Here is a 12,708-nt window from a genome sequence, read left to right as displayed (position 1 = left end):
ACCATCCCATCGTCTTCTCCTCTCGCACTATATCAGATGATTAAAACTGGGCTGCTGGAATAAAACCAAGTTCTGGAAAATGCCCAAACTTCAGATTTCAATAGGAAAGAGTTATCTACTTGAATAGAAAAACAAGAATGATGTGCCAGCATTTTTCAAGCCAAATTTCATTTACTTAAGAAGAACTGTGCAAATTTCTTATAGAAGTGCTTTGTTTGGGAGTGGGAGGGAGAGATATTCCCCCCCTTAATTCACATTGAGTCAGAACAGATCCTCTGTTCACACTGACACCACAGTAATAAAAGAAAGAAAACAAACAAAATCTGATTCCTCTTGTACCAGGCTAAGGATTTAACATATAAAATGAGTAAGCTCTTTAAAATCTTCAAAATGCTGCTTGTTTTAACTTAGCAATGCTGCTATACATACGTCTGCCCAAAATACAGAAGAGCTGCTTAAGAAATGCCTCAAAAATACTTTTAACTTTTATCAGCAGATGCTCAACCACTGTCGACAAAACTATTCAACATCCATAAGTGTAAGAATGCAAAGGTACTTAAACTTGAATGTCTTGACAAAGAGGGATCCAATGCAATGTTTGCTCTGCATATGTAACTATATGAAGATGTTGGTCTGCTATATCCCAAAATATGCTTACAATCCAGGAATTATAAGCAAAAGGCATAAGACTGGCTAAAGCGCAGAAATTGCTGCTCTGGTACACAAACAAATAAATGCTTTGCATTTGTTGATTAAAATGGTGGATGCTAGGCAGTAATGAAAAAAGCCAAACTGATTTATTCTAGATAGTACTAGATATTCAAGACACAGTAAGATGCAGAAATTCTTCCTGCTTGGCAACAATAGCCTACAAAGCAATTGTAGTATTCAATATTATGACTAACGAAGGCCCTGATCACCTTCAAGGTAACCAGTGCCAGGGAGAAAGTCAAAGAACTCCCATTTTGTTTGACATCAGAGTAAGTTTAGAGCTTTGATGTCTGCAGTTTTAATTTTCGGTTTGTTTCATTACATTTTGAGGCTGCGCTGATGCAGAAAATTCTAACCAAACTGCAGCAGCTCCAAATTTTTGGAAAAGAACTAAGTTTGCGAGACGTACAATCACCTTGCAATAGCTGCTAAAAGTTTGCTTTCTGAATTAAAAAAAAACTGGTGTCAGGGAAGACACTGAAGGTGCCCAAGAACCCAACCTGGCGTGGCAGTAAATTGCACTGCAAGCTCATTCTAGTCATCACATATAATCTTAATCAACAAAAATCTAGGTAGGTTTAAGTTCCCAAGCCTTTTCTCACCCTAAGTGAGACTTTACCTGAGGAAGAAACTTGAGAATAAAAGTTTCTAAAAGTGATGGAATCGTGACACCTTCGTTACCATAATGTAAACTCAGGCAATGAAACACCTTTAGCTGAAGAATTTACTACATGGCTCAGTCTAAATGTGCACGTGGGATGTGTACTATGCACCCCAAGCAGTCTGTCTTTAAGAAAACGCCTGAATTCATTCAATAAATGCTCCGCATCTCCACTTAGGGACCACTCTACTCCAAATTTCACAGTTCAAACCCTAATGCTTCACTTACACAGGATGCAACTTCTTTTATTTGCCTTAATATCCCCCCTGCTTTTTTCAGGAGCCATAAAGGAGCTGAACAGCTCAAAGTCCATAAAAGCTATACATTTTAGTTATCTGGACCAAACAACAGCTTCCCTGCACCTACAGTCACTGCACTTAACACAGCTGCCGGTTTCTGAAAGTTGGTTTAATATAACAGCCACCTAAATGTGGGCTGACTTATGACCACAAACTTAAGTAGTATGTTCCCCCCACCAAAAAAGTGCATCATAATGACATATTAGCGTACGGGTTTGGATTTATTTTGTGAGATATCACAGGGTTTATTTCAATAATATGCTGTTTTACTTCTAAAGCAATTCTGGCCACAATGACACACTTACTACTATGGGAGATCATCTTGCAGTTCATCCTTTTTCATATGGGATTATATAATCCCTATTTTTTCACCTAGCCAAGCTTATACATTAGAGGAAGAACTTCATTACATATAGAAACATGTTTATAAATACATAACTACATATATACACATATGCACTTATTATGCTTACATATGAGTGTATGTATAAATGTATTTGCACACATACACCTCCCCACACCTTTGTCCTGAAGAGAGCACAGGAGAGGACCCACTAGGGACACACCTGCTGTCAGTCTAAAAACAGCACCTGTTCTTACAAACCCAGGCTCATATCTCTGTTTTGAAAAGTCTGTAAATAATACACCATTGACTTTTAATCCCATCTTCCCCACTCTGACATGTATTTTGTATTAAAACGAAAGTTATATAAGGTTGAATTGAGGTTGCTTTTTAATATTACATTAACGCTATTTACCATGTGCAGCGCTAATCCCCCTTTGAAAAGAGAGCATATTAGCAATTCTGAAAGCTTATGTTACCATAGCAATAGTCTATCACCGTGAAATATTTATATAATGTCTAACGTTTTCACTATGCAACAGCCATCTTATAAACTATACCTCCTACTTATACCGTGCGGTACGTTTCCTCTCCTTCCCGTGCAACAAAGCGCCCGGTCGGTGCTCAACTTTCGCCGTGCAGTTCTGCAAAATCTCACCATGTGCCGACCTACCTGCACCCACTGCACCTGCGTTCCCTATTCATGCAGAGATAACAAGGTCCCAAGGTTTGGTTGGTATCTTATGCTGCCAACATACATCCAAGCAAGCAGTTTAAATGCCATCTGAATCCCAAATATGTGGTATTAGAAAAAGGTGGCCTAAAAGCCCTCCTGTTGGGTTAAATTCTACTGAAATTAGGCTAGGTAAGTTTTCCAAATCCAGATGTAGGTCTTACAAGCCACCAGTTGGCAGTGGGGCACGGGACTTCTCAATATACACAGATGGGTGGATGAGGATTAATGTGACACCAGCTTACCCGGCTTCCTCTCCTCCATGTTATTCCCCTTTTAATTTTGGTGCTTGCATCCCTTTACAAAAGATCACTCTCTAAGCAGGGGTTACCACATCCAGCACCGTATCTCCACCCCCAAAATAAACTACTTGGCGCATCAGGGGAAAAATATAATGAAATATAACAAGGGGGAAGTGTAGAGTCTTGCATCTGTGTAGAAACAACCCCAGGTTCCAGTATAAGTTGGGGAATGACCTATTAGAGAGCAGTGTAGGGGAAAGGGACCTGGGGGTCCTGGGGGACAGCAGGATGACCATGAGCCAGCACTGGGCCCTTGTGGCCAGGAAGGCCAATGGTACCTGGGGTGGGTTAGAAGGGGGTGGTCAGTAGGTCAGAGAGGTTCTCCTGCCCCTCTACTCTGCCCTGGTGAGACCACACCTGGAATATTGTGTCCAGTTCTAGGCCCCTCAGTTCCAGCAGGACAGGGAACTGCCGGATAGAGTCCAGCGCAGGGCAACAAAGATGCTGAAGGGAGTGGAGCATCTCCCGTGTGAGGAAAGGCTGAGGGAGCTGGGGCTCTGGAGCTTGGAGCAGAGGAGACTGAGGGGTGACCTTATTAATGTTTACAAATATATAAAGGGTGAGTGTCAGGAGGATGGAGCCAGGCTCTTCTCGGTGACAGCCAATGGAAAGGCAAGGGGTAATGGGTTCAAACTGGAACACAAGAGGTTCCACTTAAATTTGAGAAGAAACTTCTTCTCAGTGAGGGTGCCAGAGCCCGGACCAGGCTGCCCAGGGGTGTTGTGGAGTTTCCTACTCTGCAGACATTCAAACCCCCCTGGACACCTTCCTGTGTAACCTCATCTGGGTGTTCCTGCTCCGGCGGGGGGACTGGACTGCATGAGCTGTTGAGGCACCTTCCAGTCCCTGACATTCTGCGATTCTGTGATCTGCTCCTGGCAAGGGGACGCTTTCGCGCACCACTCAGCGCATCACTTACTTTGATGTGCTCGTGCAGCTGGGCCTCGTGCTGCCGGGAAAGCTGCTCGTGCTGCCGCTGGAACTCGGCGATGAGGATCTGTCTCTGGATCTGCTGCTTCTGCTTCAGCGCCAGGAGCTCCTGCTGCAGCTGCTGCTCCCGCAGCGTCGGCTCCGTCACGGGCATGGGAAACTGGTGGTCCAAGCGCAGGTCCATTGGGACTGAAGTCGGCGCAACTTGCAAGGGCAGTGCTGTGGTCACATCAACTGCAAGATGAAAACACAACAGTACAGATTAACGTGTACCTCGTTCACACAGGGATCTAGTTTTTATATAGTGTCCACCAGCAAAGACCTGATGATGCACGAACTGAATCAGGAACAGCACCTTAAAACTCACAGCATTTATTAACTGTAAAATGCACTATAGGAATTCAGAGTTCAAGCAGTTTTCCTTGAACTACCACCTCCTACAAATACGTGTTTTCTAAAAGCAAAGACTTGGATACATTACGCATGACCCTTCTTGATACCCATTCCACATCTGGGTATTCAAAACATAAGCCTCCATCCCTCTCTTCTAGCATCACTTGAAATGAGAAGGATAAAGACTAATCTAAGACTTCACAGAAAGGATCAGTCTTGAATTACAATGGATCAACTGCCGGACTCCTATGGACAGGAACACGAGGCTCCCACTTTAAAAAACTTATGCAGAGAAACACTGTGTGCTGTATACTTTACAAGGAGCTTAGCCACAAGCAAATGGGTAGCAAAGTATCTACGAAAAATTGTTAAGTGCTTTGATAATAGATCAGAATGACTCGTTACAACCACCGGAAAGGTGCAAATGCGTCTCGCAGGTGTCGCGGGGACACTGCAGTGATAGGGAACAAGTGCACTAATGGTGACCATGCCAAGACTTGCCTCTGTCATTCGGACTCCCAGTGCGACAAACCCCAAGCACAGCCAAGAGTAAGGTAGAGAACAGTAATGTGTACCAAGAGGACACGTAACTCAGCTTCACTGCAAGAGATGTATGCTAAGAGAAGAAATAAAGGAAAGCTATCACCTTGATTATCTGTGTAGTAAAGATCAATTCTTTGCTTACACAAAAAGCATCTCCCTGAAGACAACGGGTTTGTCATAATAAAGGGCAGCAAGAGACATCTACAAAAAAATACCTTTGCAATAACTGAACTCAGCTTGTTTCTGCTAAAAAAAATACTGCCACCCCACGAATGACTAAAAATTTCTAAATTCCACCTGAACGACAGGTCTGCGTTTCACATGTACTCTGTATGGTTGCCACGTTTAACGCCTCACTCTCCAAGGCAATCAGTCAATAACTCTTCTGATACCTTTCAATGAACATCATTGGAAGGAGGCCAAACCTTCAGAAACACAGCTTCAACAAAGCTGGAAAATAAAGCTGTTTGTTAGTTTGTTTTCCTTGGTTGGGGTGTTAATTGTAAGCGGTGTTTTTCAACATTTAAAATGTGTTTGTGCAAGGTTGGGAGGGATCAGCAGCAGCATCACCGAGGCTGGATCAGTCACATGTTTGCAAGGACACGTGTCCCAGGTGACCTGGGTTTGCTGGGGAGCCCACGAGGCTATGAGATCTGAGGGGGTAGGGATGCCCTCCTGCTACAAAACCATTGGTACAAGCCACCACAAGGCCAGTCCCAGCAGGACAGACAACCTTCCAAAGGAAGAGTAAAGGAAATTTTACTACACAAAAGCTAATTTCTCACCGTCTGCAAATGAGCTAGCTGCTGAAACAAACTCCAATTCAAAAGGAAAAAGCATAGAAAATATTTAGGAACTGCAAAAGGCTCAAGGAAAAGTTTAACTAAGACAGCCCGCTAGCTTTCACCACCTGTCACGTTGCCTGTGGAAACACTACTTGAAGAGAAACTTTCATCTTACACAAAATTCAACTCGGATTTCACTTCAAGCGTGATCATTAAACCATAGGTCTGATTTCAGCCACCTCCTCGAGGATGCGAGACAGAAGCACAGCTGTGTTCTTCCAAGCAGCCTGTCCTCAGAGGTCACCTGAAATCAACTGTAAAGCCGTAGAAATAAATGAGGACCCTGTGCTGAACGTGGCACACAGCCCTGGTCACACAAGCCCCTGCCACAGCGATCTCTGGCAAAAAGCCACGTGTAACGTTACAAACTCCATCAGGACATTAGTATCATCAATCCCAGAGAAAGAGTTTTAATAGGGTTTTCCCCAAATGCTATCCATTTATTTATTTTTGCCAGTAACCGATGCATAAGAAGTTGATGCTGGTAAAATCTGAAGCCTAATGAAGCACAAAGGCGCAGCAAAAAAAGAAATAAAAAGTGGAGTAACTTAGAAAAATCTCAGTGTTTTCTAAGGTGGCCTCATCTAAACCAAAATGCATTGCCAAGGACAAGGTCACAATGCAGGGACAGGGACCACAGGAAAGGGAACTCCATCCTAGACAGAGCTCCTTGGAAATGGGGCTGTTGAGTAAAACTGCGGGGTTTCAAACCACAGCCAGGCCAGTGCTGCTGGACCTGAAGGGAGAAAACAAACAAACAAACCAACCCAAGAATCACATACCATGAGATGAATGTAGAAATTTTGCCCAGTCTGCACAAGATCAATTTCAGAGAGAACATCATCACTTCTTCAAAAGCAGAGAAATACAGTTTAGCAGAGAACTATAGCGTAGTGTAGGAAGTAGAAAGCACAGTAAAACAAAACAAAAAATATATGTATATACACCGTTGCTTTTATTTGAAAATAAGGATGCAAAAAAGAGAGCTTGTGCCAGGGAGGATGGAAACATTTTCTGTGAAAGGTCACATTACTGCAAGTATTGCTCTTTTTCAACCCACAAGCTCTTCCCTCCACTTCCCTATTGTTTTCCTTCCTGTGGCCTTTTCCCTGCTCCCCCCTCTCCCACACAGGACGAGAGCCAGGATTCCTCGCTCTATAGGCTGTCACCTATAGATAAGCATTCAAACTCATCTCTGCCTCTTCCCAAACCCTCCTCGGGAACGGCCGATGCTCTCCTGCGTGGCCAGTCCCGTGGTCACCCCTTCCCATTCCTGCCCACGGAGCAACCCTATGGCAACTGCTCGCACAGAAATAAAACCCTTCATCCCTTTCCCCGCACGCGAGCAGGAGCTGACAGCTCGAAGCCAGCCCTGCGGAGGATATCTCGTTTCACGGACTACTGCTTCAGAAACTTCTCATCTCAGATGCAATGCTTTAAATTAGATCCAGCTTTGCCAGGGTTTCAGTGTTTCAGGAAGGTTTGGAATCCTCTGGCATTGCTTAAGCTCAGGCAATCCCATAACAGCCCTATATCTATACAGTACCCGCCCCAGCAGTGCAGTGGATGGAGCAAGAAGTGCGACCTGTGTTCCCAATCACTGTGGAAAACTGTCATGTGTCCTAGAAAAGGTAAAGAGTAATTTACGAGAGCAAATTTACAAGAGTAAATTTTCCATGCCAGCAAAAATCCCGCTACTATGTTGGAGCTTTAAAGAAACTGGGGAGAGGAATACTAATACTACTACTACTACTACTACTACTACTACTACTAATAATAATAATAATAATAATGCAATGTAGATGTTTGCAGCTATATGGTCAAAATCTAAAAGAAACCCCCCGAAACAATCCCCCTTCGAGAATATGATGCGCCATGGCTATCAAAAATCCAATGCAGCCATCTGCATGTGGATATTATATCCTTAGTATTACTAATGTAATTACTGTATATTACAAAAGATAAACAGTGATTATTCCTGGAATAGCAGCAGTTTTATCAGGTGGCAAATCCAGGGGAGCTCCACAGGCTGTTGCACCATTTTACCAGGGGCAGCAGCTTTCCAATGTGGATTAGATCCACCTTTAGAAGAAGCCAAAACAGAATTTTATGACTTGCTCCGTGTTACCCCACTGAATCAAACCTGTAGTGACTACTCCAACATATGGACGCAGACACACCTGATCATCAGCAACGCACGGGATCCACATGGAAATGAAGTCCAGGCAAGTGGACATGAGTTCTCCTATTACTTCCTCCTCCTAAATTTATGGAGAAATAGCCCAGAGCTCCAAAACTCCCCAAAGATAATCTTAAGTACGATTTAATGCAACTTTATAGTCCCCCAAGGCTCCGGGAGAGCTTGAAACAGTTAATCCTAGAGGATCAAACCCAATGAGTCAGTAAACCAAGCAGCGCGGCAGGCTCCGTGAATCACAAGCCTTTTAAACGCATTGACTATTTTTATGTCCAGCCAAAGATTTCTGAGCACCTGGAAATAACATCTCCCATCTTTTATACATGTGGACTAAAGGTCAGCGTTACTAACACAGAGGCAGCAGTCACTCACTCCCAGTCTTCACGTCAATCTGTTTATTTTCGATACAACTCGCCAAATTTGTCAACGCTATTTAGGCTAAGCACAATTTGCTTCGAAATCCGTGTGTGTTTTCCTATATCCACCTTTATGATCCAAACACTGCGCTTCCTAAAAGTAGAATGCAAAAGCTTCCAGCACGTTAACATAAATCCAGTTTCAGCCAGAACGTTTACACCGGTATCTGCGATCGCAGATTGTGATTGTGATTGTGTCTTGTGATACACGACTCCTGCTCTACTCCCTAATAAGAGCCTTAACACTCACCGTGTTGGATAACAGTCCCGAGAAAACTTGACAAACATCCCATTTCCCACCCAAAAGGACTCGTCCCCCCCAAAACGCCCAACACAGGGCGCCAGCTGCAGAGACCGCGACCACAATCCCCATTCAGAGTCTCGGCAGAGGCTGCGTCATCCCCGACTTTTACTATTTCAGTCTCAAAAAAACCCCTCCCTATTTCAAATGCCATGAGTTCCCGACAGAAGCGGCGAGTGCTTCTGACCTACAGAGCCCTCCCGAAAACAATAAAACCTTCTCTGCTTAATGAACACATCACCAACACAAAAAAGCCTGTATTCTTATGAATATTTTATGGTAGACTAGAAAATTGCTTTTATAGGTTCTGCCTTGAGAACATATTAATACAATCAGATTCATGACGTTAGCAAAAGCACAAAGACTATATTCAGAGTTTTAATGAGAAATGCCAAACCCATGAATTAGAAGACAAGATCGCGATTATGAATAATAAACTATCTCATGTTCTGCCTGCAGTTTCCTTCCCTGTAGGAACAGAAGGAGAAACAGGAGGAAATTTATATATAAATATATATATATATATATCTTTTTTTTTTTTAAACCTAGGCATGTAGGGATTTTTTTTCCACAGTCACGTTACCATTATTTTTATACCAAGTTAGAAACACTCTGCTGGTTTTTGCCCTCAAGGCAACGCATCAAACACTGCCTGCGTGTTGTACCTTAATTAAGACCTAAAGCATCCTAATCCCCATCGATTGCCGGCGCAGAGCGTCCTCGTGGTTGAGACTGTAAACTCGACATCTCGCAGCCTGCCCATAACACCACTGAGTAGAAGTCATCTTAAATACATTTAAGTTGTTAAACACACTTGCTGTAAATAAACTTATACGTGCAAACCTGAAAGCAAGGGTGCATTTCCTACAAAAAACGTTTGACATTCAAATCATTTCACATAAAGGCTGCAGAGAAACACATTATCGGATCAGTCATACGTTGAGTTTTTTCCATGCTCCAGAATGGCAAATAACTTCTCTACAAGTACTGAGTATTTTAGATGGGATTAGGGGAAGGTGATGCTACTTAAATATTACCTTATTTAAATAAAACTAACAGTAATAGCTGTATTTTTCTTCCTCTTCTCTGATGCAGCATTTTCATTTTAGTCCTTAAAGGACTAAAATACAGATGACTCAGTCCTGAAAACACACTGAAATGTACATTAAACCAAAATTTCAGTATGAGACTGACATGGGATATTTGAAGCAAAGGTTTAAATTCAAATCTTGTTTCAACATAACCTTTACTTAAGCTGAACTTTTAAAATATTCCTCAAACTTTTTTTTTTTTTTAATCAAAAGCTGTTGCCAGAAAGACTTTTTTTTTTTTTTTTTTTTAATTTAAGCAGCAGAGAAAGCTGCCTCCCTCACATTTTAAATAGAATGTCACCTTCAAACGGAAAGTGCACGCAACGTTTTCCCCGAGAAACGGAGCAAATTCCCACTGAATTTGCACGGCTTCTTCCTCTTTCTTCAGCAACTCTCTTCAGCTCGAAGGGAGAAATCGCACCCACCTCCTCAAATCTGCTGCATAACGCTGGGGATGAGCATTTGGTCAAGGCTGTAGGAAGAGAAGCAGCACCCCCCGCCAGCCCAAATAGCATAGAAAGGACAGACATACCACCACGTGTCTGTGACACAGCCAGAGTGCGCAAAACCCCAATAAAAGAGCATTTCAGCTCCTACAGTAACTCTGTAGTCCCTGGTGCTTTTCTAACTAATGAGTACGCTTTCCAATTACTGGCGTGCAGGCGTTGCCCTCCGGACAGATTCTGCCAATAGTGGCACGTCGGCCTTTGAGCACGCACAACAAAATAAGTACAAAAGCAAAATACACTCAGCATCCCCAAGTGGGGGAACAACCACATCCTGCACCATGGAACCAGCACCATCCCGGCACGACTCGATTTTGAGGATCTCTTCCAACCGAAATGATTCTATGATTAACAGGACACTGAGCAAGCGTGTGCACGGACCACCCCCTCTAAGCATTACTGTCAGCTGCTTTCAGCCCTGGGCAGAGGCAAAAAGCATTCCACCAACTCTATTTCTTAGGGGCTGCCCCCACTTTCTGGCAACACCTTTTGATTTTTAGAGGATTTCCTATATTTTGCGACACCTTCAAATACCAGGTTGTCGCTGGCAGAGACGACTTTGGTGCATCGGGAGTATGGCACAGGTGGGCTTCAAAGCCACGAAATGCTGTTTCTAAAACCCATCGCCTTCATTTTGCTTGAAATCAGCCTGGAAAGGAGGCAAGGAGGAAAGGAGAGACCGCTCACTCCAGGTGCAGCTGAGGGAGTGTTTGCGGTGGTTTACTCTGGAAGGGAGGCTTGTGTTATTTCAGTGGCACTAGGTTATTACAAATTAAGCCCCCTCCTGCCGGCGTCCCCTCCACCAGCCGTGGCACTTTTTTCCAACAAAGGCTTCCACGTCCGAAAATGTCAAAACTCACCAAAACACTACAAGACGGTGAGATCAGAGCTATTAATAGAAAAGAGCTACTGCAGTATCTGACTGCAGCGCCAGGATAAAAGAAGTGTGTTTTGTGTGTAAAGCGGCATGAAGCAGAGGCAGATACAGCACCCTTAGAGCGCCTGAGATTTGGTTGGTTTTCACCTACAGCATGCTAGATGCCCCAAATATAAATAGAAATTAACAGGTAAAAGGGGGAAAAAACATCATTACCATCTATATTCAGCCTATTCTCTTGAAAAGATTTTGCCAGGCTGTACTAGAGAAGCACCAAAACTTGTCCAGGACAAGGTGGTGGGAGTGGGAGGTGGTCATGTGGCAGCAGCCAGGACACCAACATCCTCTGCAGCATCTGAGCATCATCCATCAGGATGAAGGCACAGCCCAGCCCTGCCAATCGCCTCCGTGAATTTGTACTGCACCAGGGCAAAATAAAGGACTGTGCAGAGCTGGGATGGTGGGGCATTTGCCAATACGTTTGCATAGCCTGCTACAGAGCTGCATGGCTGAATGCAAACACAGCCCAGATCCTTTCTCGGTGCGCAAACTACGACCAAACAGCAGCTGAGGTTTCCTCCAAGCACTGCACATGCTGCAGTTCAGCCAGGGCTGGAGCCATTCCCCGCGATATTTCATGCGGCATGAATGGGAGCGAAAATTAATCATCCCATCACCCACTGAAACACATCGCACCGTAGGCAACAGATGGAGCTTTAAATGCCACTCACTCATTCATTGCAGAGAAAGTTTCTGCTGATTACTACGGAGACCTGAAGACATAATAAGGGTGCGGTGATTCTGGATTTCTGTAACCAGCTTTTTTGATTCTAATATCTTCCCCGAGAAGATCTCATTAGCATTTATTGAGAGACCTACACACAAATTTTACTCAGGACTATTAGAATACCAAAACTTGAAGAGCAGCCCACTTACCCCACTTTCTCCATCTCAGATTTAAAACATTTTAAAAAATGTCTCTTTACTTGAATAAAAAGAAAAATCACTAAACTCCATCACAGAAAGTGACATTTTATAGTGTTTTCCTGCCTCAGAGCAGTACAGTGTTTGGAAAAATATAAACTTTCATGGCTAAATATCCGGATCTTACAATCCAGCTGCATTTCTGATGGTCCCATCTGAAGCACTAGAAAAGACTTCAACACTTTGGACCAGGGGCTGGAGCACCAGCCCCATCTCCTGAGCACCTTCAGCATTATGGCAGGGAAGCCAAACACTTCTCAGATAAAACAGGGCGCTGCCAAACACACAAAATATATTGTAAGTCCTCAACAGGAATGGGAAGAGTTCATGTCACAGCACCTGTGAGAAGGCCAGGAATAAAACCTTGATTGCACAGATGTCTCCAGCTGATGAGCCTGTGAAGGATCCGGAGTTCCAAAGGGAGACACTCCGGTTTCACCACCTCCTTTTCAATCATTATCCTGCTCTGTCTTGTTGTTTTAATCAAAGACTTTTTAACAAATGAGCATCTTGGATGATGCCTGTGCTTTTACTGCAATTAAAGATAATGGAATCAAGAGCCAGCTTGGACTATTT

At 43.5% G+C, this 12,708-nt stretch overlaps 1 protein-coding gene across 10 annotated transcripts in view; it reads right to left on the bottom strand.

The window, feature by feature from the left end:
• Positions 1 to 12,708, bottom strand: part of HDAC4 (histone deacetylase 4) — a 233,809-nt gene that overhangs the window by 111,422 nt on the left and 109,679 nt on the right. For all 10 annotated transcript variants that reach the window (XM_082056512.1, XM_082056513.1, XM_082056506.1 and 7 more), the window contains one exon: positions 3,969 to 4,213. In XM_082056512.1, coding sequence (XP_081912638.1) covers positions 3,969 to 4,213 — 245 coding nt within the window. The remainder of the gene's footprint in view (positions 1 to 3,968; positions 4,214 to 12,708) is intronic.

The sequence above is a fragment of the Streptopelia decaocto genome (genome assembly GCF_964273445.1).
Source record: "Streptopelia decaocto genome assembly, chromosome: 6".
Lineage (NCBI taxonomy): Eukaryota > Metazoa > Chordata > Aves > Columbiformes > Columbidae > Streptopelia > Streptopelia decaocto.
The sequence above is the reverse complement of the archived record's forward strand: the minus strand, read 5'-3'. Positions and strand labels throughout refer to the sequence as shown.